This window comes from Ursus arctos, unplaced genomic scaffold (assembly GCF_023065955.2).
Source record: "Ursus arctos isolate Adak ecotype North America unplaced genomic scaffold, UrsArc2.0 scaffold_7, whole genome shotgun sequence".
NCBI classification, from domain to species: Eukaryota; Metazoa; Chordata; class Mammalia; order Carnivora; family Ursidae; genus Ursus; species Ursus arctos.
Genome location: NW_026623089.1, coordinates 28,090,301 through 28,117,343, shown reverse-complemented (window position 1 = coordinate 28,117,343; position 27,043 = coordinate 28,090,301). Strand labels below are relative to the sequence as shown.

At 45.3% G+C, this 27,043-nt stretch overlaps 1 protein-coding gene across 1 annotated transcript in view; it reads left to right on the top strand.

Moving 5' to 3' along the window:
• The first annotated feature begins 997 nt into the window (after window positions 1-997).
• Window positions 998-27,043, top strand: part of CNNM1 (cyclin and CBS domain divalent metal cation transport mediator 1) — a 55,127-nt gene continuing 29,081 nt past the window's right edge. The window contains exons 1-2 of the mRNA XM_026493847.2: window positions 998-2,561; window positions 24,099-24,242. Coding sequence (XP_026349632.1) covers window positions 998-2,561; window positions 24,099-24,242 — 1,708 coding nt within the window. The remainder of the gene's footprint in view (window positions 2,562-24,098; window positions 24,243-27,043) is intronic.

Genomic DNA, 27,043 nt, shown 5'->3' with positions numbered 1-27,043 from the left:
GGATCATAACCTGAGCCGAAGGAAGACGCTCAACTGACTGAGCCACCAGGCGTCCCTACATTTAACTTTTAATACAAACTAGCATATTACACATATTGTTCTGCATCTCGATATTTTTCTTTTTTAAGATTTATTTATTTGCGGGGGGGGGCAGGCACGCATGAGTAGGGGTAGGGACAGAGGGACATGGAGAGAATCTCAGGCAGACTCTCTGCTGAGCACAGTGCCCATCTCAGATCTCAGGACCCTGAGATCATGACTTCAGTGGAACTCAAGGCTCCCACGCTTAACCGACTGAGCCACCCAGGCGCCCCTCCCTATTTTTCAATTACTGCTTTGGAGATATTTCCAGATCACAAACACATGGATCCAGGTCATTCTTTTTTCCTGCTGCATAGTATTCCATCACATAGTAGAGTCACAATTTATTTCAACAGTTTCTTTTTCACGGACATTTGGATCTTAACAAGGAGTTGAACTTAAGTAATTCCTAAATTTTTAAAATGTAAAAGGTCAACCAGAGTTGAGACCAAGTGCAAAGTTTTTACTGACTCAACACTGTCTCCGGAATATCTTTTGACCAGAAGGGGGAAGGCAAGAGGCAGGAGGAGAGGCAAAACGCTGGGAAATATCCCTGGCCAATGGGAAAGCTGTGGTGCCGACAGGGAATTTACTGCCGGGTAGGAGTTCGAGGAGGGGCGCCCTCCTGCTGGAGCAGGAGGCCGAGCTCCAAAGCCAAGCTTTCCTTAGGCTGCCGCTCAGATATACCGAAGTGTTTCGGGGGTTACGCATGGTGCAGTGATGCGTTGCCACCCCCGGCCTCCTGTGGGGACCCCGGGCGGGGGCAGGGTCTAAACCCCCTTCGCCTCCAGCCCACGCTCGCAGGGGGCGAGCACGTGGTGACCTGCCCGCGGCCGGGTTCCAGGCTCCGGCTCCTCCTCCCTTCAGATCTCGCTCTGTTCTCTGCAGTATCACGTGCAGCCGCGCCGGGTGCAGGATGGCGGCTGCGGCAACAGCAGTGGGTGTCAGGCTCCGGGACTGCTGCAGCCGAGGCGCTGTGCTCCTGCTCTTCTTCTCCCTGTCCCCTCAGCCCCCGGCCGCCGCCGCTTGGCTGCTGGGCCTGCGGCCCGAGGACACCGCTGGAGGCCGCGTGTCCCTGGAAGGGGGCACCCTGCGCGCGGCGGAAGGCACCAGTTTCCTCCTGCGCGTCTATTTCCAGCCCGGGCCCGCGGCGCCCGCAGCGCCCGTGCCCGCACCCACCCTTTCCCCAGGAGAGAACAGCACCGGCGACTGGGCTCCGCGGCTCGTGTTCATCGAGGAGCCCCCAGGAGCGAGCGGCGTGGCGCCCAGCGCTGTCCCCACGCGCCCCCCGGGGCCGCAGCGCTGCCGCGAGCAGAGCGACTGGGCGTCAGACGTGGAGGTCCTGGGGCCCCTGCGCCCCGGAGGCGTGGCAGGTTCGGCTTTAGTCCAGGTGCGGGTGCGGGAGCTGCGCAAGGGCGAGGCAGAGAGGGGCGGCGCGGGCGGTGGCGGGAAGCTCTTCTCCCTGTGCGCCTGGGACGGGCGCGCCTGGCATCACCACGGCGCCGCCGGCGGCTTTCTGCTGCGCGTCCGCCCGCGGCTGTACGGTCCCGGCGGGGACCTGCTGCCCCCCGCGTGGCTTCGGGCGCTCGGGGCGCTCCTGCTGCTTGCTCTGTCTGCCCTATTCAGCGGCCTGCGCCTGAGCCTGCTCTCGCTGGACCCGGTGGAGTTACGGGTGCTGCGGAACAGCGGCTCGGCCGCAGAGCAGGAGCAGGCGCGCCGCGTGCAGGCCGTGCGCGGCAGGGGGACCCATCTGCTCTGCACCCTGCTCCTGGGCCAAGCCGGAGCCAACGCGGCCCTGGCCGGCTGGCTGTACGCCTCGCTGCCGCCGGGCGTCGGAGGCACTGGAGAAGATTACAGCGAAGCAGGGATTCACTTCCCGTGGCTGCCGGCGCTCGTGTGCACCGGCGCCGTGTTTCTGGGCGCCGAAATCTGCCCCTACTCGGTGTGTTCGCGGCACGGGCTGGCCATCGCCTCGCACAGCGTGTGCCTGACCCGACTCCTGATGGCGGCTGCCTTCCCCGTGTGCTACCCGCTGGGCCGCCTGCTGGACTGGGCGCTGCGTCAGGAGATCAGCACCTTCTACACGCGGGAGAAGCTGCTGGAGACACTACGGGCCGCGGACCCCTACAGCGACCTGGTGAAGGAGGAGCTCAACATCATCCAGGGAGCCTTAGAGCTGCGCACCAAAGTGGTGGAGGAGGTGCTGACCCCCCTCGGGGACTGCTTCATGCTGCGCTCCGACGCGGTGCTCGACTTCGCCACCGTCTCTGAGATTCTGCGCAGTGGCTACACTCGTATCCCGGTGTACGAGGGCGATCAGCGGCACAACATTGTGGACATTCTGTTTGTCAAGGACTTGGCCTTCGTGGACCCCGATGACTGCACGCCGCTGCTCACAGTCACTCGCTTCTACAACCGGCCTCTGCACTGCGTCTTCAATGATACTCGGCTGGATACGGTGCTGGAGGAGTTTAAGAAGGGTGAGCAGTGGTCTGTCTCCTCTCTCAGCTACTTCCCCGTTCGAAAGTATTATCCTTTCATAAACATGTGAAGTTTCAGGTGTGCAAAGCCACTCTTCTATGATGGCAAAAACTCAAGGAAGGCCCCACCTCTTGGTGGCTATTTTCGTTTCACTTTTCTCTACCTTCCTTGCCTCAGACTGAGCCCGAGCCTATAACCTTTTACTTGGCTCACAAGATGCGCCATATTCCTCATTCATCCCCTTCCAGTATTTTTCAGGGTCTAACTATTGCCAGGTATTATTGTGCAGGTTGGACTCTGGGGATAGTCCTTGGAGGTCATTGGGTAGCTCCCCACCCAATACGGGAGGGTCCTCTATGACCTCCCATAACAAGCAGCCTTCCTTTTAAACTCTTCCTGGGGCTGGAAACTCGTATCTCCCGGGCAAACTAACTCCATTGTTGGACAGCTCCAGCTGCTGAGAATGTCTTTCTTACACGGAGCAGAAAGTTATGTCTCAGGAACTTCTCTCTGGGTCCTCTTTCTGTCCTTTGAATCACACAGAGTAATAAGCCCCAGACACCTTAGTGGTTCTTTTCCCTTATTTAACTTTCTCAGTACCCAGGTTGGATTAAAAATTGACCCAGATCAAAAGCTGACTAAGGCAGTGAGGTCTTTGTACTTCTGGGAACCCGGGTCCGGTGAGGGAGGGTGGATCTGGAGGTGAAGAAATATTCTGGTAAAGGGAACCACTAGAAAATTTGCATATACAAATGAATGGAGTTTCCTTCAGAGCACTCACCACTCTACACCTGTCATGTCTATAGCATGTTTACTACTGTCTGGGGTTTGCCTTTAGAAACTGTCTTCTGGAGTTGAGTACAATTCACTTGAAAAATCAGCCTGGATTCTTCAGGGTCAATCTTCTTGGGATTACACAGTTTGACCAGTTCTCCTAGTTAACCAGAGGACACTTGATTGTTTTTGAAAATCAAATCTACCTTCAAGAGTCACCATTGAGTGCAGAAGACTACCTCACAGACCCTGAAAACAATTCCAGGAATGAGTTGAGAACAGTGACATGGTTAGAATAAGTGTAGAACCTTCTAGAGTGACGATTTTGAAGGAGGCATTCATCTGTACATGTGAGTTAGCATGTTTAGTAAAAACAAAACAAAAAAATCAACCCCCTGACTTTAGAATCAAGCTTCAAATATAGATTCCCTGTGGCTAGCAGGAGTCTCATTTGGCATATCTTGATGCATCTTTTTGTTTATCAAAAATTCAATCTCATTACTCTATCATCACGGTGCTCTTTAGGACTTTCATACAAAGAAATCTTGGGTCTTCCTCCTGCAATCATTTTTTTAGACAAATACAATTGTGTTTTATCAAAGTGTAGCCTGAAAAGGGGGGGGGGAGTTGGAAACCTGTTTTCAGTCCCAGCTGTAGACTTCGTGTTGGTATCATGAGCAGGGGTGGGAAATGTGTATATATTACAGCTGTTTTAGCCCAATCTGGGCTACTGTTTCACCCTCTTCCATCTGTCTCCCCCAAGTCCTTGCATGACTCATCCCCACTGTACCCTTAGGTTCATCCATCCACTCTTAGAATTATTCTTACATTTTGTAAGGCTTCTACAGAAGGGAGTCTTGGATCTGGGCATAAAAACTGAAAATCTCTATATTAGTTTGCAAGGACTGCCATAACAAATACTACAAACTGAGTGACTTAAACAACAGTTTATTTCCTCATGGTTCTGGAATCTTGAAGTCCAAGATCAAGGTGTTGGCAGGTTTGGTTTCTTCTGAGGACTCTCTTTTTGCCTTGCAGATGGCTGCCTTCTCTCTGTGTTCTTCCATGGTCATCCTTCAGTGTGTGTGAGCTCATTCCTGGAATCTCTGTGGTTCTAATGATTTCTTCTTATAAAGACACCAGTCAGGTTGGATTAAGGCCCACACTATCAGCCTGATTCTAATGTAACTGTCCCTTAAACATGATAGTTAAGACAGAGTGCAGTTAAGATAGTGTCTCATTGTCATGTCCTACTGGAGGACATTTTTCATGAAACTCCTGTAAACTCATTCATTCATTTCATTCATTCATTCATCTACTATTTATTATCTGTGGAGTAGGCAATAAGGGAGATAATAACAAAGCTCTTAGAAAGTTAACAGTCTTCAAAGGTGTACATGTCAGAATAAGGACAGTCTTCAGAAGCAGGAATTGTGTCTCACTAACCTTTGCATCCCTAGCTCCTTGCACAGTGCCTTGCACATAGTAGGCTGCTCAAAAAAGTCAGTACTGATCTGAAATGAGTCCTGCTGCAGAATTTCTAAGTCTGGTCTGAAAAAGGCTTGTCAGTTGTTCTGTCAGTAGTCAGTTTGTAATTAGGTAGATCGCTAAGGAGAAGCTGGGAATTACAGTGCACACATGCCAACGAAGAGATTTCCACATCCCTTCAGAGCCTTGCTCCTTCTTCAAGGTGTGCTCCAGAAACCAGCAACATGGCCTTCACCTGGGAACTTGTTAGAAATGCAGAATGTTCTACTACCTCATTTTAAATCCACTGAATGAAAATCTGCATTTTAATAAGCCCCCAGGTGACTCATGTGTACATTAAAGTCTGAGAAGCATTGCCTTCAGAGAACCCTTATTAATAGTGGTTGGTAGATTTACCTAGAAAAAATATGAGGAATAAGTATCAAGTTGAGTGTTCTCTGGATTCATGCCATATATCACAGTGGTCATTTTCTATACATGTTGTGTTTGCACCATAGGTTAAGAAAGGAAAGCTGAATTGAGCTACTTTTCTTGACCTTTAAGAATAACTTTTAAAGTAAGTCATAAAAGCCCCCCTGTTTCCCTCACTTTGCATCTCAAGTAACATAACTAAGCAAACCCCTTAGGGGGTAGGGGGGGAAAATGATAAATAGGAACAACAATTACCATCAACTGAGCGACAGCTCTGATAGGCACCCTGCCAAGCCCTGTACACACTCAGAATAACCCTCCTGGGTGGGCATTATCAATTCCATTTTGTACTAAAAGAAGAAACTAAAGTTCAGATCCATTACTTGACTGAACTCTCCACACTTGATAACTGAGTTGTGACTTGAACTAGATCTGCAGGACCCCAAAGCCTGTCCTTTTTCCACCACACCAATCTGATTCCATCCTCCACTGTAGAACTCCTGCCCACAGGGTTCAAAACCAGCCTTTCATCTCTGATTTGCTGCCTCTGACTGATTTACCTCTAGTTTTCATAAGTTAGAAATGGAGCTTTGATAATTACAGTGATTGCTAACATGTATATTGTGTTTTACAAAACATTTCTACCTATCTTCTCTTATCTGATCCATAGAACAACTCTGCAGTTACAGGTGAGGACCCCAAGACTCAGAAAGGTTACTTGGCCTATCTAAGACCATCACTAAGCTAGTATTCCAAGACCCAGATTCAAATCCAGGTCATGTGACTCCAAAGGTCTTATCCATATGGGATTTTATGTCCTTCCTTCTTACGAGCTCCAGGTCTTTAGAAATGGGGATAAGGAAAAAGTTCTTTCTAGCTAGCAAGCTAGCTTTACTAAAAGGAACAGTATTTCTCCCCCATTGGACTGTGAGCTCCTTAAGGGCAGACAATGAATCTTATCTACTTTGTATTCTCAGGACAAGCACAGTCCTTGCATCGGCCACCATGGCAAGGAGATGAATAGACATTTATTGAATGAATGGTTTTTAAGTAGCTAGTTTCTACTGTATTTTTTATGTTTGAGTGAGGTGAACCCAAAGTATAGGAGATTAGTGTCATTCCGTTGACTATAACCAACCTCTCCTCTTCCCAGATTGTCTACCCCAGTCAGTGGCACCACTGCCCCTCCAGTCTCCCAGGCAAGAAAGCTCGCCTTCATCCTGCTAACCACTGTCTTAGTCTGCTTGGGCGGCCATAACAAAATACCATGGGCTGGCCAGCTTAAACAACAGACGTTTATTTTCTCACAGCTCTAGAGGCCAGAAGTCCAAGATCAAGGTTCCGCTGATTGAGTTTCTGGTGAGAGCTCTCTTCCTGGCTTCTCACTACATCTTCACATGGCCTTTCCTCGGCACATGTATACAGAAAGCGAGCTCTGGTCTCTCTTCCTCTTATAAAGATACCAATCCTGTTGGTTTAGGGCCCTACCCTTATGATCTTACCTAACTTAAATTATTTCCTCAGAGGCCCCACTGGGGGGCGGTTAGTGCTTCAGCATATGAATTTGGGTGGGGGGAGAGAGACATTCAGTCCATAACAATCACCAAAGGCTGCCAAAAATTTGCAAAATTGCCTCTAAAATATTTCTTGTATCTATATATGATATAGTCCACTAATTCTTTCACTTAGGTGAGGCATTGAGTTTATTCAAGAAATCGTTACTGTGTACCTGTTGTTTAGGCTCGGTGGAGAACATACAATAGTCCCTGTCTGTGTAGAGCTTTCATTCCAATGGGAGAGACTAAAATTAAACAATGAGATAGTGATTAAAAGCATAAACTTTGCTGCCAGACTGCCCGAACTGCATCCTGGCCTTGGGACAGTTACTTAACCGTCTGTTTTGTTAGCTATAAAATGAGGATAATAATGGTATTTACTCATGGGGTTGGTTGAAATAATAAGATACTATTGCATTATAGTGCTTATTTAGTAATTGTCATTATAAATGCTAAATAAATGTTCGTTAAGATTCTTAAATATAAACACAAACCTATTACTCTTTTGTGCACATGCTTCTTAAGGAATTTCGCTTCTTCCAATTTTTGTCTCCCTCAAATCTGTCCTCTCCATTGCCACTAAAATAATCTCTGGTGACGTCATCCCCTGCTTAAAACCCTTCGGCACTCCCCCCACTGCCTGCAGGATAAAGTCTAAGCTGTGCTCTCCTGACACGCTCCCTGCCTTCCCCTCCAGGCTCATCCGTCACCGCTCCCTAACCACAGCTCCATGCTCAGGCAACAATTTCATGGCCACACTGTTATTGCTTGCCTTTGTCCCTTTCCTCGTGCTGTACTGTTTGTCAGGAATATGCATTGCCTGATTAATCCCTACTCCAGCTCCTCCTCTAACACTCAGCACTGGAGCCAACTCCTCTGGGAAGCTTCTCCTGTAAAGCCCAGTTTGAGCTAACTTAATTGTCCCCTATCTTATTGAATTAACAGGTTGCATGATTGGTTTTTGCTTATTAGTGCTGCTCACCCACATAATGAGCCAAGACTATCTTACCTGTCTTTGTAGCTGTAGCACCTAATAACGGATAGGGCATGTGCTAAGTGTTCAGTAAGTGTTTGCTGAATGACTAAATGAATAACTGAAGGAGTTAAACTTTTAACAGAAAGGATCTGCACAGATCTCTAGTAAATGAATCATTCATGACCTCCAGCTAATAACTGTGGACCGTGCAGGACAAAGGCAAATTTTAAGTGTTAAAAGAAAAGTGTTGCATCTATGGTTTCTCCACTTTTTTAGGTACATCTGTTTATGGTAACAATTATTTATCCCTTGTTGTGTTGAAAGCACTGTGCTAAGAGTTGGATGTATGAGATACAGTCCTTGCTCCCAAAGAGCCTACAGCCTCATAGGAGAAGAGTGTTCCCCTTTGAAAAGCTAGGAGGTGGACTGGACTCACCTTTCCCCCTGAATTCAACAACGTTACAATTCACAAGTCATGTTTCAGCATGTAGCATGTGGATAAGACAGACCTGTATATAAATCATTAAAACAAAAGTGATACAATAGAAATATAAAAATGCAATGAGAACATGGAGAAGAGAGTGACTATGGTTAGGTTTTGGGTTTTGTTTTGTTTTTGTTTTTTGGCTTTTATTAAATTTTTCCTGAAGTTTGTAGGTTTCTATACTACATATTCATTATAGAAAACTGAAAAATATAGAACAGTAGACAAAGCATGGAAATCACCTAAAGGTAATCACCCCACTGTCCTGAAACTGTAACTCCTAATATTTTGTCATATTAAAAAATATAGCACCCATAGTAACAACCTAAATCAAATTCTTAAAAAGAAAATAAAGAGAAAAACCCATGGTCTTGCCTTCTTCCACTAATAAAATATCCCATTTTAATCCCAAGAGTGATTTTTTTTTATATGATGATATTTTCACTGTAGTCTCCTTGGGGGTGAGTCCCACAGTTTGGGAAGACTAGTTTATAAAATGGAGCCCTAAAGATTTGTTGAACTTAATTTCTACAGTTTACTCTGTTTATTGGATTGTTTTTAGGAGAAAACCAACCATATGCAGAGAACAGGGAGAAGGAATAAAACTTTGTTCTGAAGTCAATGGCCTCTGGGTGCTATGGCTCTAATATTTAACAGTTAAACAACTTTGCTTTGTCGGGTTAGTAATACCATCTTCCTAAACAAAAGACCTCATAATGCACATAATGTTGGGTTATTCTATCTGTATACTAGAATGGCTGTAAAATAGCTTATTGCAGTTTTCATACTTAGTCTTTGCTCCTTCATTGATTGATTCATTCATTTATTCACTAAATACTGAACTCCTGCTTTAGACCAGGCACTGTACTAGGCCCTGGGAATACAGTGGTGAACAAGACAGACACTGTAGAGCTGAAAAGGTATATCTTCAGTCTTTGGTTCTACTGCCTGTGATCTGTTGCATTAATAAAAGCCATCCAGCTAGCCAATAAGTGCCCCTGGCACAGACCCACAGTGTAACATTTTCACTGAGGGATAATCTGGTTGAAAAGTCAGTGTTTTGCTTTATCACTCCAAATTCTGGTGTGATATTTTAGCAGGAAGAATAATCATCCCATTGCTTACTTCTATAAAAAGCTGCCAAAGTGTTAGTGCTAACATTTTTTTTGTCTTTCGTAAAAGAAAATAAAAAATTATTTCCACTCAAAGTTCTCTTTCACTGATATAATTAGATGTAATATGTTTAAAAACATGTTAAACATTGCTAAATAATAATTAGTAGAATTTAGAATGTTTACCTTCTAAACAGCAATTAGAGCAAACAGTAAACAAAACGTAGCCCACCATGTACAGGGAGGCAGAAAAAAAACAAACAAGAAAAAGTAGAAATAATTAAGTATACAAGGCGTCGAACTGCCGATTTATATTTCTTTCTTTAGACATTTTTATTATGATTGTTGTAATATTGTTCTGAAATAATTTTTTTTCTCAGCCTGGCAAAAGAAATAAGAAGTAACAATAGAATCTGAGCTGGAAGGGGCCCTGAAAAACCTGACAGAGAATCTAATTCACGCTGTCATTTTTAGATTTAGTTATCTTTTCCAGGACAGACCAGCCTTCATTGTCAGACTTTTTATCTAATCTAAATCCCACAGGCTGCGGTTAGATTCCATTTCCTTGTTTTATCATCCTTGGTGAGTCCTTTCTCATTTGAAGAATATAGTAGCTCACCTCAAGTCCATTTTTTAACAATCAAATACATTTGGTTGTGTTTCTGGACCCCTTAAAGCATTTGGGTATCAAGGTGGGGGGCAGGGTCTGTGGATGTCCCTAATACTTTCTTTAACTGCTTTACCTCTAGGCCCAATTTGGGGGCCCCTAGACCTTCCATAACAACTCTTCCAATTCTCTTTATTTTCTGCTGTCTGTTCCTTTCCAAATTGGGATTCTTCTCAATTCATTCTTCCTTCCTCTCTTTCTCCCTCCCTTTCCTCTCCCCCCACCCTCCCTCCCTCTCCCCTCCCACTCCTTCCTTCCTTCCTTCCTTCCTTCCTTCCTTCCTACCGCCCTTCCCTCCCTCCCTTCCTTCCAAATGACATTATTCTGTGTCAGGCCTCCTGCCCTCCTGGCTTGCCATACAGTAGAAAGATCTACATTAACCAACACACAATTACAAGTGTCAACAAGTGATTTGAAGAAAAGGCAGAGGGAGCCATGAGGGCGTACTCCCCCTCCCCAAGTGATATTTGAGCTGAATCCTAAAGAAGGAGTTTCCCAGAGGAAGAGCTTTCCAGCAGAAGAGAGCAGACATGCAAAGGCTTTGAGGAAAGGGGGCTGGTGTGGGTGTCCTGTGGGTTCCTGGGCCATTTTACATCCATAACGGAAAGTACCACCTCTGCCAGCCAACCTTCCCTCTACTGCTAGTGATTGTGCGGGCAGCTGAGTTCAGGAACATTCACTGAGGGCATGGCTAAATGGACGTAAATACAAATATGGGAACGAGCCTGCCCTCCAGGAGCCTGAAAGGAGGAAGGGCCCTGATGGGAAGGGTACCGAGCAGCCTGGCGGACAGGCAAGGGCATCCAGACATCTGTGGGGAAGGTGGAAAGGAGAAAGTCCCTTCTCTGAGGAAGTAAGAGGAGAGGGATTCTGATAAGCAATTATGAAAGGAAAGGGCATTTCAGTTGAGGCAGGAGATTGAACTAGAAAAATAAAGGCAGAAAGGAAGCCGACGCCACATTTTAATGCTGGCAAGGCAACGATCTTAATGCTGCTTTTCTTCCAGCAAAGTGGGGAACTAGGCAGAATGAGATATTTGTCAAACATAATTTCTGTTCTCCAAAGTCCAAAACTATATATTTTAACTATTTTTGGTGGTGATATTTCTAAAATGTTTTATGCCCATTCCTGCCTTCCTTAGGAAAGGATCCTAAATATAACTTAATCTTTTCTTGATGACGCAGGAGGGTGGTCATGAGAATGTGGTTATTTTATGCTGTGTTATAAAGCCATTCGTTGTCTATTTTTCTTCTGTCCTCTGGTTATCAGCTGCTAGTTCTCTTTGAGTCGGCCTCGGGCAAACCCCTCCCCCCACCTCACTCATCACAAAACCACTCTTTCTGTGTGTCTTTCAGAGCCTCTATTTAACTGAGAAATCAAGTAAATATACGTGTTGGGAATTGTGTGCCTGGTATACAATAAGCTTCAATAAATATTTGTTGAATAAATGATTAATTAGGCTTTGACTGGGAGCCTAGGGCATGAGGTTGGTGTATGGACCCGGGGTAGTTCCTTCTGGGACCAGATTTAAAGCTGCACAAAGTCAGATCTCCAGATAATGGGTCGTTACTCTGCTATTTTTACAGCGTTGCTTAGCAAGCCAGACTGCCAACCGGCTCAGATCCTAGTGACTAACAACTATTTTTTCGTGCTCTGGTGATACTGGTTACCACGGTGTTCTGGGTGACACAGTTGGCTTTTTTATAATTGCCTTTTAGTGGCTCCAGAAACGTTTTTGTGAGAAGTGTATTGATTATTCTATTTTGGATGAAGTAGAGCAAGATAATTACTACAAAGTATAGCCTTTTTTTATATAAACTAGAGAAAGGGACTGTTTTGTTTTTCCAAATCAAGGTGGTTGCTGCAGGACTGGTAGGTAAGGTAACATTTTTGTGTTTCTCTTTCTGATTTGATAGAAAGTAATTTGATTTGATTACATAGAATAAGAAAATCTAGCACGTGCCAAGGCATCTTGTTCTCATCTTATTCCACTGGAATTCTTCAATATTGAGATATGAACATTAGGAGTCCACAACCCTTTGTAAATTCAAGAGGCTATAACTGTTGGCCCTGTTAAAATTCTGGTATTTCATCACAAAGAAGCATTCTGTAAAGCCAGACTGTTTTTGTAGCCAGGGCTGTTTAGACTTCTAAAAGTAGAGAATTTTAGGGGTGTCTGGGTGGCTCACTTAAGGGTCCGACTCTTGATTTTGGCTTGGGTCATGATCTCAGACCTGGCGCCTGCTTAAGATTCTCTCTCCCTCTGCACCCCCCTCTAAAAAAAAAAAAAAAAAAAAAAAAAAAGTAGAGAATTTTAGAGCCAGAAAAGGCACCTTGGAGGTCACCTGGTCCCATCCTTTAATTTTAAGATGGAGGAAACTGAGGCCCAGAAAAGACAAATAATAAAAATAGCGATGACAATCCCTTATAGTTAATCTTTACATTTGCAAAGAACTTTCCCGAAGTCAGCTCATTCTGCATCACCATGCAGGTGAAGTCAGTAGCAGTGTTTCCCTTTTCATATGTGAGGCACCTGCCATCTGGAGACATGAGTGTGCGGCTCAGTGTTAGTGACTGAGGCAGAATCAGAGGCCACATCTGTGACTTACGGCCTCAGGCCACGGAGCCACAGACACAGAGTCCCAGACACCTGGGCTCAGATCCCGGCTTCTTTGTTTACTAACTGCGTACGAGGGCAGGTGACTCTACCACTCTGAGGCTTATCTCCCTTCCCAAACTGGGAATAATGACACTGTATGGTAAGTTTACTGCAAAGGCTAAAGATAATTCCTGTACGGTACCACATTCCAGACACTCCACTGTTTGCCTCCTACCTTACTGATCTAATGACACGAGCTGTATCTAGTTAGTCATTTAGTATAACAAGTGCTTTCTCTGATCCAACCCACGTAACCATGCCTGCACATAATGAACCGAAGTGAGAGCTGTTTACTTTGGACAAGGGACTGTTTCTCTGAGTCTCCAGTTTTCTCATTCATATATTAGTATAACAATCCCCATTGGGCAGAGATGTGATGAAGACTGGAGGTTAACATGTGCACCCTCTGAACAATACGTATGGCAGTTACCCCTAGGGCAAAAACTGGAAAGTGGGGTGAATGTTGACCTGTGTTCTCAGGAGTCACCTTCGTTTAGATCAGAACAGTGGGGAGAACGTTGGAGAAGCTGTCGGCTGTCTTTACGAGAACCTTCAAAAGGGTGGGTTTTAAGGTCCCCTCTGGAGTCTGGCTTACTTAAATAGAGCCCCTGAGAGCCACACCTCTCTCCTCCCTGGGACCAGCCTCGTTCGGCCCGAGCGTCTGGACTGGCCCAGGACTGTATGATCTCTAGACAACTCAGGCAGGCCTAGTTGCCATTCAGCATCTTTCTTCATGTCTGAGGTTGGTTCATGGCCTGCGAATGTCACCATCAGTCAAAGCTTAGCCAGATCACTCTGGGTCATCATGGCGATTGCTTGAGCTGAGGATCCTGGTTATGTTTAGCCTGAACCTAGAGAGAGACACCCTGGCCCCACGCCTGCCTCTGAGGCCAGCTCTGAGTCTGAGAGGCCTGAGGTTCAAGGATCCAGTCTCATTTAGTTGTCTTGAAGCTTTCCACGAACCCTAGGTAGGTGGGTCCTTTCAGTTCCCTGAGTTCGAATATTGGCTGTACCATTTATTAGCCGAGTATCCATGGACCAATTGTTGTTTGAATGGGGAATAAACAACAATCCATTTTGGTAGAGTAGTAGGAAAGAAGGCAGAGTATATACCAAAAAACCATGGAGGCCTTTAATGGCAGCAAAAAGCCTTCAGAAATGATCCTTCCTGGTACATGTTACTAAAGTGGGGAATAAGCTCATAAATGCTGTCTGGGGGCGGTCAGTCTGGTTTTGGTGGATAGAATGGATTGGAGCTGGAGAAACCAAAAGGAGGATTGGTTAGGATATTAGTGCCGTTGTCCAGGATGTGATGAGGATGTGGAAATCAAGGACTGTGCACTTGCAATTGGAATGGAGAAAACCTCTGAGACTTCATTATCTTCTGGACGTTCCTTCTCAGGCTCCTTTACTGGCTCCTCCTACATCATAGTCACTGATGTATCCTCAGCACTTGGAGCAGGGCCTGCCCATATCAGATGCTCAAGTATTTGTTGCATGAATGTTGAATTTCTATGACCTCTAAATGGTGGAATACCCCAGGGCTCAGAAATGGATCTCTTTGTCTAGTCTCCCTCCTGTGATTATTTCATTCATTCTCCCAAAGATCTCATCAACTCTGGACTTATATTTCCAGCTACCACTTGACATTCCACTTGGAGGTCTGAAAGGCATCCCAAACTTTATCCCCAACTGAGCTTCTGCTGTTGGTGCCAAACCCACAACTCACACAGTATTTCCAAACTCTATAAATTGCAGTTCCATTCTTATTGCTACTCGGGCTCAAACTTCTCTTTTGCTCTTGTCCCACATCCAGTCCGTCATGTAGGCTCTGCTCTCAGCATATCTGGAGAATCTGCTTACATCTCACCACCTCCCCTACTACCTCCCAGCCAAGCCACCGCCCATCTCTCACTCGGATCACTGCCAGAGCTTCATATGTGCTTCTGCCTTTGCCCACTTTGTGTCCATTCTTAACACAACAGCTAGGAAGAGCCTTTTATTTTTTTATTTTTTAAAGATTTTATTTATTTATTTGACAGAGATAGAGACAGCCAGCGAGAGAGGGAACACAAGCAGGGGGAGTGGGAGAGGAAGAAGCAGGCTCATAGCGGAGGAGCCTGATGTGGGGCTCGATCCCATAATGCCAGGATCACGCCCTGAGCCGAAGGCAGACGCTTAACGACTGCGCCACCCAGGCGCCCCAGGAAGAGCCTTTTAAAACATAAGTCAGATCACATCCCTCTTTTGTCAAAACACACACACACACATACACGCACACACATGAAACTGTACAATGGCTTTATCTCTCTCAAAGAGCCAAGCCCTTACAAAGGCCTTCCAGGCTTTATCACAGATGCACCAACCACCCCTTACTTCCCTGACCTTGGCTCCTACTACTGTCCTCTCCCACACTCAGCAGCCACCCCCCTGGCATCCTTGCTATTCCTTAAGCACATCAGTAATACTTCCAACTAAGGGCCTTTGTTTCTTGTTCTACTGTGAAAGGTGTTCCCGAGATACCCACAGGGCCCCCCACTACCCTGCCTTCAGATCTTTACTCGAAAACCACCTTCTCGGGGAGTTCATCCCTGCCCTCTCTTACCTAAAACTGTAACATCCACACACTTCCTCATTGCTCTACCCTGCTTTCCTTTTCCCCTTAGAGCTGTGATGTAGACTTTACATATTTATCTGGCTTATTATCTCTCACCCCAGGTTACTAGAATGTGAGTTACAGAGGGAAATGGTTTTGTCCATTGTGTTTATTGCTGAATTTCTAGTGCCTAGAATAGTGCTTGCAACATAGTAGGCATGAAATAAATACTTGTTGATAAAATGAAGGAAGAAAAGGAGAATTACAAGAATGTGGGGATTTTTGTTTCCTAATAGGAACAAAGGAAAAGAAAGTAAAAAGTGACTCCTGAGTGATGACCCTGGGTAACTAGGAGGTTGATCGTGCCACTTTCTAGAGTGAAGAGGGGCAGGCAGAATGAGGACAGTGGCCCTTGAAGATCATGTGATCCTATTGAGATAAGTGATTTTGAGAAGACAAGGAGACAGCTCAGGCAAAATGTTTAAAACGGGATGGGGGACCAAAGTAGACACGGACGCTGAGATATAATTGCGTCCTCAGGGGAAAGGTGCTGGTGATATTTAAAGTGCTGGGCTCTGCTGGGCTCTGTAATCAAGAAGAGGGGAGCAGAGGATCAAGGACTAGAGCAGAGGCTCTTAACTCAACTGCCCAGTAGAGTCACCTGAAAAAGTTTTAAACATCCTAATGCCTGGACTGCACCCCGGCCAGTTAGATCAGAACTTCTGTGAGTGGCACACAGGTAATCTATAGGTTTTAAAGCTCCCCAAGTGACTCCCACCTGCAACCAGGGTTGAGAATCACTGAGCTAGAGACTTTGAGATGTGTTTATCTTTAGGTAACGGTAAAGGAATCTGCAGTGGAAACAGAAAAATAACAGTCCTAAGGGTGGGAAGAAAACCAGGGTCTTGACCAGTTCTTCTCATACTCAAATGTGCATAAGAACCACCTGGAAACCTGAGGACGTGCAGATTCTGACTCAGACTTCAGGGATGGGGCTGAGCGGCCACAGCTCTCTCAAGCTTCCCGGTAATGCCAAGTCTTCTGGTCCAGGGGCCACACGTTGAGTAGCGGGTGTCAGAAGCAGTGCTTCTCAAAGTTCAGTGTGCATGAGAATCACCTGGGATATCATTGAAACAACTGTCTGGACCGTACCTCCCCACCAAGTCCCAATTCTGTGTGTCAGACGTGGCACCTGAGAACCTGCATTTTGAACAAGCACCCAAGTGAGGTTCAGTGCTGCTGCTCCCAGGAACACACCTGGAGTTCAGGGCACACTCCAGGGTGGAGGGTTACCAAGACCAAGGTAAGAAGGAGGAGGCACTCAGTGCTGTCTACTAAATGAATAAAAGATGCTGCGGGGACACCAGGGAGAATTAAAAGGTAGCAGATGTCAATGTATTTTACAAGGTGAAGGTCATAAGAGAGGCAGAAACCATAAAACCATAAAACGATTTCTGCTTTCCTTAGTTCTCTATTTCCAAGCAATTATGCTTTTGTCTTAGCTTCTAAATTTTATCTTGGGAACTGTCACCTTAGCAAAGTGCTGTAGCTATTTTTGAAAGAGAAAGGAAGCAAATCAATTTATTTGCTTTTTTTTTTCCCCAAGGCATATGCTAACAGAGGCCTTAGGAGGTCCTCTCTGTAATATGCCTAAACCATCTAGAGGTATATTTGTTAGAAACCCTTGGAGAACATTTCCACTTCTTCAAACACTGAAATATAGTTGTGGTATTGCCATGGCTTGCTGACTTTCTGTCTCTTTAAAGCAAGGTTTCCAACCTCAGCACTACTGACATTTCTTGTTGTGGGGCTGTCCTGGGCATTGGAGGCTGCTTAGCTGCATCCCTGGCCTCTACCCACTAGATTCCAGTAGCATTTGTCTCCAGGAATTGCTAAATGTTCCCTTGGGCTGGGGGTGGGGGGCATCCAATCAGCCCAGTTGAGCTGTAAAAGCAAAGCCTGAAAACCTAGTTGCCCTTCTAAGAAATCTGACGTGTAGTTTGGGTGTGTTGATGCCCACAGTGATGAGATGGGCTACTTCCAGAAACCAGTACTAGGACCACCCTTTGGATTTGGGAGACAAGAGAAGTGACTAGTTTGACTTTCAGTAGTGGGAAATTTTATTGACCTGAGTGAGACACACTAAGAGCCTAATAGATAGTGCAGCACCTCAAGCTTGTCTCAGACGCGATTGGTACAAAAGCTACAAGAAACCCCTTTTCAAGCTCAGCATTAAACAGTCAACACTCACTCTCTGCCCAATGTCAACCAAATGCCATAACTACCACATCGTACGAGAGCACGCACTCAGCAGCTTTCACTACAACTACTACCATTTGTTCCAGCAGGTTCTTTTCCGTCTTTTAGTAAGTACTTAGCATCCGGCAACTTAAACCAGGTGCACCAAACGGGCCAGGATCTTACTAGACATCTCAGTGCTTGTTTTTCTTCCTCATTAGTAAGTTATCAAACCGGACCAGGATCTTGCTAGACATCTCAGTGCTTGTTTTTCTTCCTCATTAGTAAGTTATCAAATAACCAGAGTTCCAAAGCCTACCCATAAACCAGAGTTTTTCAAACTTTAGCCTGCATCAGAACTAGCTGTAGAGCTTCTTAAAATCACAGATCACTGGGCACAACCCCTGAGATTCTGATTTACTAGGGGTGGGGTGGGTCCCTAGAATTTGCATTTCTAACTAAGTTCTCTAGTGCTGCTGCTGCTGCTGGTCCAGGGAGCACACTTTGACAACCATGACTATAAACCAACTAGTAGTTCTCAGCCTCGGCTGAGCATTAGCATCACCTGGGGAATGTTTTAAACTGTTGATGCCATAGCCCCACCCCAAACTGTTGACACCAAATCTCTGGGTGTGGGATCCAGTCTTTAGAACATCAAAGCTTCTCAGATGATCCTAACATATAGCCAGTGTTGGCGACCATTGAACCAGTGAAACGCATCCCAAAGCATTGGGCTTGGAGGATTTCATGCGTCATGGAAGGCTATAACATGACTTAATCCCAGAGAGGTATGACTGACCCCTTATGCTTCACTGAGGATTGAGTTCCAACCAAAACCATCCTAATGCTGTGGTCCAAGCAAGACTCAGGCCATAGGTATGTATTCTCTACTTTGTGTCTCAGTAGGGTGTGGACAGCATTGAACTTAGAGGCTGTAAATCAGAGGCTGAGAGAAAGTAGTCCAGGCTGGAGGGAAGCAAACCAAGGCTTAAGAAGCTCACAGCCTCTAGAAGCCAGGAAAGGCGTGATGGCAAGCCAAGCCATCAGGACAGAGCTGGGGCTTCTGCTGAGACTGGACACCAGGAACATGGCAGGGATTGAAGCCAAAGGCCAGAGTGTCTGTAGTTACCAGTTCAGAAGTAGAGCACCAGTAAACCCAGAATAAAATATACTCTACAACAGAGACAAGTGTAGCCTTAATTTTTAGAAAGGGCATTGCCATAAAACCCACTGTGTCTGCATCGTTCAACTCAGCTCACAGATTCCCATCTGTTGGTGTTCAGGGCCACACTAGTTTGGTCCAGGGACATAATACCTCATAAAGCAGTAGCATTCATGAGTCTTCTATGTAAAACATTACCTTTTGCCTCATTATGTCTTAATGAGATCTTTGTTCTTAGATTCTTTCCTCCCAGCTGTGACAAACCCTCATCCCCGCTCGCCTTCTCCACCGTCACAGAAATTTATAAGATGGCGCCCTCTCCTCCATTCCTGTTCTCCCGATGGCCTTGCCTGTGTCCGCTTTTGGTCTCTGCCACATCCGAGAGCACAAAATGACAAGTACTCTAAACTAGCATTTTACCAGCATCGCCACCTGTGTCCAAACCAGTATTGCTCTTATATTTCAACCTATTCTCTTTTTATGGAACAGTTCCTATTTTTACTCACCCACTGACTTCCTGCTCATTCAAGCACCTGTTCTTTTTTTTTTTCCAATTGGCTTTAATAACATATTGAGATAAAGTCACATACCATAAAATTCACCCTTATAAGGTATACAATTCAGTGGACCATCAATTGTGCAACCATCACTAATTTTGAAACACTTCATCACTCCAAAAGAAACCCCACAGTTTTTCCCCACCCCCTTCTTCCTCTAGCTCCTGGCAATCACTAATCTACTTTATTTCTATATAGATTAGTCTATTCTGGACGTTTCATATAAATGGAATCATACAGGGTGTGGCCTCTTGGGTCTAGCTTCTTTCATTCAGCATGATGTTTCAAAGTTTGTCCATGTTGTAGTGTGTACTCCGGCTTCATTCCCTTTTTATGGCCACACAATAGTCCATTGTCAGGATATACCATGTATTATTCATCCTTTCGTCAGTTGATACATGTTTGGATTGTCTTGACTCTTTAGCTATTAAGAATAATATGAACCTTTGTGTACAACATTTTTGTGAGGACATATGTTTTCAGTTTGCTTGGATGTTTACCGAAGTATACACCCATATATGGATTTGGTAGAATTGCTGAATCATATGATAATTTATGTTTAATATTTTGAGAAACCACCAAACTTTCCCAAAGCAGGTAACTCATTTTACAATCCCACCCACAATGTCTAAGGGTTCCAGTTTATCCGCATCCATATCAACGTTTGTTACTGTCTTTTTTTATGATAGCCATTCTGGTAGGTGTGACGTGGTATCTCATTAGGGTTTTGATTTGCGTTTCCTTGGTGATGAAGATGCTTAGCATCTTTTCATGTGCTTATTGGCCAGTTGTATATCTTCCTCGGATAACTGTCCAGTTCCATTCTTTGCCCACTTTTTAGTTGAGTTGTGTTTTTATGAGTTGTAGATTTTCTTTATATATTCTGGATACAAGCTCCCTATCAGATATTGGATTTGCTGGTAGTCCGTTAACTAATTCTAAAAGCACGCTAAAGTCCAGTTGATCTATTTTTTTCTTGGTTGCTTGTGCTTGTGGTGTCTTATCTAAAAAACCATTTTTTACTCCAAGGTCACAAAGATTTACTCCTATGTTATCTTCTGAAAGTTTTATAATTTTCACTCTTACACTTAGGCATTTGATCCATTTTGAGTTAACTTTTGTGTACAGAGCGAGGTAGGCATCCAGCTTCAGTCTTTTGCGTATGGATATCCATTTGTCACCCACTAGCTATGGAGCTCTTACTCTGTGCCAGGTGCTATTCTTAGATTCTGGGGAAGTGGATATTAAGTAGAACATAGCCTTTGCCCCTCGGAAAGCTTACCATCATAGTAGGGGAAATCACTTAGAACAATAGCATGGTGAAATTATGCCTGGCTCCTGGAGTGGATATAGCAAATGGTAGCTGCCATAATAATAATAATAATAATGATAGCTATTATTGTTGTTATAAATGCCAAAGAAAGTTTTGTACAAAGTGTTATAGTGGGAAGGAGTGACTACGTTTTCCATGTCTCAAGATTGGCTTCACTTGGAGCCACCCCCAACCCTTCTGAGGCCTTGGAGGTAGAGGCGTACAGGGAGATAAGTCTCTTAAAGGGCAGCCTTTTTGAGAGAAGATGGCCCTCAGCTCTGTGTGTCATGAGCACAGAAACACATGGTTTCTGAATAGAGGATTATGTGAACAGGGTTATGTGATTTCTGATTCCTATTTCAGTCTGTACCCAAGAAAGAACAACTTCCTTCATTTGTCTGTAGATCTCTGTAGGCATTTGAGGTGATCAGAAAGGCTGATTGTGAATCATGAAATATTTCTAATAGATTACATAAGTGTATTGTCTTAAATATTATATAATTAGGACTTAAAATCTCTATTCCCTGGCAGTCACAGAGTGGATGTCCTCAAATTGACCTTATGAGGTGTAGACCAATGGTTGATTTTCACATGGAAGTTGTGGCACTCTGTGAAACATCGTAAAATGTTAATTTATTTAATCCCATTTCATGAACTTCATCTCTTAGTGGCAGAAGTATGGCTATATTATATATATTCTGAGCTCCACAGTACAAAAATTACCCAATGATAGAAACTAATTTTAAGAAATCGTTTTTCCAAGAGTTCCGTTCTACTAGGCATTTGTTTTGTCATCTGTTAGCACGTGTTAGCGGGAAAGTGAGAACAGGTGCCATAAGCTTAAGAACAACGTGTTGAGGAAAAACCCTTTAAATTGAGCACATTCTAACAATTAGCTTAATCTAATTTAAGCTACAAAATACAGTTGCAGTTGTTTCCAAGAAGGATAATTTTAGAACCACTGATGTAGAGTTTAAATTTTAACTTAAACACATTGTATTTTATCAAAAAATAGAGGTTTTGGTGTCTGGTTTTAATACCGCCTATTGTATCAACTATGGATTTTCGTTCAGTTTAGTTCAGTTCGTTAGGCATTTATTTGGCTTCCTGTTATAGGGAGGGTACCCTATCTTAGTGTATAGCCTGAAGGGGCTTATGGCCTGAGGAAGAAACATGGTCTGGTAGAGGACACGCACATTGCTAGTTACAAGAAGCAGCAAATGGTGACAAATGCTCTAATGGTGTTATCAAGGGTTTCAAAACACAGGCAAGGAGACATTGGTTCAGATTCAAAATGGGGCAAATCCGGTAGGACTTTCTTGAGGAGCTAGCCCCTGAGCTGGAACTTGCAGAGTGGAGATGGGGTGGGAGGGGACAGTGTTCACAAAGCCTTAGAAAGTACACATGGACAAAGTGGGGGTAGCGAAGGTAACATGGCGCCCCCGGAGTATCAAATGAGTAGGGGATGGCGCAGGGCATTTTGCCGTCTTGATAATGCCAAACCAATGAGTCTCGATTTGATTCTGTGCCTACTAGGGAGACTTGGAGGGTTTTTGAGCAGGGCAGTGGCATGATCAGACCAGTTTAGAGATAGTTGAAGGAGAGGTTGAAGGTGCAGAAGAAATTAGAGACCATTCTTGAGTGATACAAATACCATCTTACCAATTAAAATGCCTGATAGGTAGCTATCTTGTGATTTGAAGTGTCTGATACAGAAGTTCATGTGTATAATTTTAATGGTTAATTATGCCTCCAGCAAACTGACTACTCCTTTTATCTGATATTTTTAGCAATGGCCAAGCTTATAAAGGGAAACACTGATAAAGCATGAACTTCCTTTTTTTTTTTTTTTTGGCAAGAATAACTTCTAACTCAGTACCCTAGATTTTCCCCTTAAATGCCTCTTAGCCAAGGAAAAGAACCACCCAGATTTGCATTTCAGAAATAGGATTTGCAGATTAAAAGCAAACCAAGGTGAAGCAGGATTGCAGAACTGTTGGGTAAGACTCCGTCCCTACTTTAGGACTGAATCCAGTTACCTGGGTTTCCAACCCAGCTGTGCCACTTCCAGGCTGCGTAACTTTAGGCATGTTACTTCACCAGTCTGTGCCTCAGTCCTTTCATCTATAAAATGGGGGTAATAATGGTACTTGTCTCAGGGGTTGTTATGAGGATTAGATGGATCAATACACGCAAAGTGCTCCAGATAGTGCCTGACTCATGAAAGTTCAATACACGTTCACTATTATTACTCAGTCGTTGGACAGTAAAAATGCACTGCCTGCCTGTGAACCGTTATATTTTACAAAGCACTCTCCACGCACACACTAGGTCATCCGAGCCCCACAGTGACTGAATGGCTACTGGTTATCCTAGTTGCCATTACTGCTCACAAACCACCTCAAAACTTAGAAGCATAAAGCAACAATCATTCTGTTATGCTCACAGGTTCTGTGAGTCGGAGATTTGTACAGCAGGACTTGCTTATCTCTGCCTCACAGCCTACGCGCCCGCAGCTGGAGAAGACTGGATGGAGTGGCGGGGAAGGGTGGGGGGGCGGGGGGGGCCCTAGATTAGCCGAGCCTGCAGATCCGTTGCAACACCGCTTCTCCACTCACCTGCCTGGCCCTGCGGTGGGGTGGCTGGAAGGCCAGGCTCAGCTGGACCTGTCACCTAAGCTCTTACACTTGCATGGGCCTCTCCACCATGGTGGCCTCTGACTTGGTAGAGCAGCTCTCCAGCAGAAGCCACGTGCCTTTCGTGACCCAGAAGTATCCTTGCAGACGCTCTCCTGTCCTCTGTTGGTTAAAGCGGTCACAGGCCCGCCCAGACTCAAGGGATGGAGATTTGGGGCCATGTTTTAAAATCACCACACTGGTATCATTCCCTAATTCTAGATGAGAAAATAGAGACTCGGTAGAGGTTAAATGATTTGCCCAGGGTCAGTTCACAGAGAGTAGGTGGGATAGTTACGGGGGACATTCAGAGGAAGAAAGAAGACTTCTAACCTAATTCTTTTGATTCCAAATTCTCTTTCTTTCAATTCTTTCAATTAGATTATTCATCCTCCTCCAGCTTAGATATACTTGCTAATATGTAAAAGTTAAAAGGAAAAAAGTTAACTGGCTTTATGTATATTCGTTTCTTTCCTAGAAAAGAGACAAATATAAAAGTATAAGGTTTGGGGGTACCTGGGTGGCTTAATCGGTTAAGGATCTGCCGTCATCTCAGGTCATGATCTCTGGGTCCTGGGATTGAGCCCCAAATCGGGCTCCCTGCTCAGGAGGGAGTCAGCTTCTCCCTCGCCCTCTGCCCCTTCCCTTCGCTCATGCTCTCTCTCTCTCAAATAAATAAATAAAACCTTAAAAAAAAAGCATAAGGTTTGTATTAGAAAGAGCTTGCATACAAACTTCATATTTTAAGGAAGTCCTAAGATGAGTTCAGTCCCAAGATGGGTTACAGAGCAACTTTGTATAATTTTCTCATAAGGAAAGACTTCTAAAAATATTCCAGATGCTTACCTGGGACTTCATTTGTTCTCTAGGAAAATCTCACCTGGCCATTGTCCAGCGGGTGAACAACGAGGGAGAAGGAGACCCCTTCTATGAGGTGATGGGCATTGTCACCCTAGAGGACATCATAGAGGAGATCATTAAGTCGGAGATCCTGGATGAAACTGACCTCTACAGTAAGTGCATGGCCTTGGCTCTCATCCAAGGTCATCCCATTTCTCCTGAGACTCTCAGAGCCCGCTTACTTCGACATACTGTGTGAAAGGGTGTTGGGACAAGCCCATGCATTGCTGGGTCAGCCCCCAAATGTTAGGTGCTGGCACGACAAGATACCCTGGCTTGAGGCACCCCAAGTCACTGACAACATGCTAGCTAAATGTTTATCAGGAGGGAACCTATGGAACTGAGCCAAGACTGAAAAGGAGACCTCCCGGCCTTTGGGTGGAAAAGGGACTAAAGGAAACTGAGTGTGCCTTGGGTGGCCACCCTGCCCTTGTTTCAGTCTCTCCCCTGAGTTGTTGTGGTTTTTTCTCTTCATCCATCTAGACGCAATCCCAGCACTCTGTGGGGTTGCACTCTCAGTCGGCCCACGCCACAACACCAGCACGCAGCGGGACCGTCAGGAGATCGCCCACACACCACCTAAGCCAAAACCTTAAATACCCTTCTTCGACACTGCTCTTCTCCCTCACGCTTTTCCAGCCCTACAGCCCAGTTGCTCGTCCTGGCTCCCCAGCCCTGCCCTCCCACCCAGCCCCCCTCAGGAACAATATGGACTCTATGCAGACAGGGACTGCTTTTGGTTAGCCAGAGCCTTATCAAAGCTTGGCTTGCAAACATTACAAAGGCTTGCTTTGTCTGTGGGATGAGAGTGTTATCTAAATCTGCCGGAGTCTCTAGGCCAGGAAGCGTTTCCTCCTCTGAATTTCACTTCATGAGACAGCAGTCCCTTTTCCCTACCTCGGATAACTCATTCCATCCAGACCCCTGTCCTTAGTTTGCTAGAAGCAGCCATTGAGAAACCAGCTCCCAGTACAAAGAGCTTTAACGCTGTAAGGCAGTGAGCAGTGCAGAAAGACTGCCTTCCCTGTAGACTTAGAAGAGATCAAACCCAAAAGGGGGGTCAGGCCCTGACAAAACACAGTAAGAGCGTCACAGTATCTGGTGTTGCTCTGATATCCTGGCCAGGCCCAACTTCTTCAAATAGGGGTTAACCTCTACCGCCCCCATTCCCTTCTCCCTTCAGCGCTGCCCACCGCTGTTGATTTAGAATTCCCGGGTATCTCAGTAGATGTGTCGCGGAAGACGGTCCCACTACAGCGTTGGTGGCCGATAGTAGTGATGGTCGTCTAAGTGAGTGAGCTCCTCCTCCAGCATTGGTTTTAACAACCTTAATGCTCCAAATACTCACTATTAAAATAAAAGGAATGAAGAGGGAGGTGAGGAATGATTCTCCAATGATGAAATGTTAAGTGGCATTCTGATGGAGGAGGGCGAGGGAAAGTTTAGGCAAACGTGTCCTATAAAGCAGGTTGCTCACCAGTGAGAGCAAAAGAATCAGTCCGATACCTGTATTTGCTGCTCTCTTGCTGAGCAATCGTCTTTCTAAAGGAGAGGGTTAGGGCTTTCCTGCCCTTATAAATAAGCTTCTGGCATGATTCCTTAAGAGCTGAGAGAAGGCCAAGGAGCCAGGAATACTGTGTTTCTTCTCACTTGACCCTGACCCACAGGACAGCTGAGTCTGCATCTTGCCACTGTCGCTACCCGAGCAAAAGGGGTGTTAAAGCAGCAGCCCAAATTCTAGATAGGCCCACAGGACTGCAGCACAGTAGAAGGGCATTTTCTGTCTTCCAGCAGGAAACCCAAACAGTGGGGCTGACGTGAGCTCCAAAAGGAGAAGGAGAATACCAGGGAGCCAGATTCTAGGGTCCTAGTTACTTGTCCCCAGAATTCATTCCCTTTAATGTCCACTGCGTCCACTCGACCTGCACCAAGAGTTCCCCCCAGCCCTGTCTGTCTCCAGGCCAAGTCTGGAGAAATCCCAAATGCCTTTCCCTGCTCCTGTTAGCACTGTGAAATAGGCAAGACGTTTCAAAATTTTACTCAAAACTAAGGGAAAGCAAAAGACACCTGACCAAAGAAAACATTCCCCCTACCCCTAAGAAAATATTTTTTTAAGACAAGCTTTAAAAAAAAGGGAGAGGGGCGCCTGGGTGGCACAGCGGTTAAGCGTCTGCCTTCGGCTCAGGGCGTGATCCCGGCGTTATGGGATCGAGCCCCACATCAGGCTCTTCTGCTATGAGCCTGCTTCTTCCTCTCCCACTCCCCCTGCTTGTGTTCCCTCTCTCGCTGGCTGTCTCTATCTCTGTGGAATAAATAAATAAAATCTTTAAAAAAAAAAAAAAAAGAAGGGAGAAAAAAGTTAAATTGGAAAAAGCAGGTTTTCTCCATCAGTAGCACAGGCCATCTAAATTCCCCTAGATTTTGCCTGAGGGTCCCACCTAGAGAACCCAACTTTTTAAGTTATAGGGCTATTCCCATTCCTTCTCCTTTCTTCTTCCCTTGATTTTTTCCCAATTGTCTCCCTGGAGAGAGGCTAGGGTTGAAGCAGGAGAATTGTGAGTGAGAAGAGGAAGTGACCACCTACGTCCCTTGGGTGACATGCCTCGGATACTGTGCAGGGCGTGGTTTAAATCAGCAGGAAGAGACGCGGTGAGCCCAGCTTTGGGGACAGGAGAAGGGCAAGAGGCAGAAACCCCCTGGGCTCTGCCAAACCCCTCGATGCTGAGAAAGCTGGTCCCTCGTGTACGAATGCCATTTTGTAAGCACTTCACAGGTAGGTTCTGCTCGGAGTCCCATAACCGCATGGGATGAGCAGAAGTGTTATCGCTACTTCTGAACCTCGTTGTGTAGGTGAAAACAAGCACGCACTCTGAACCCTAGAGAGGCTGCAGAGCTGTAAGGAGGGGAGCCAGCA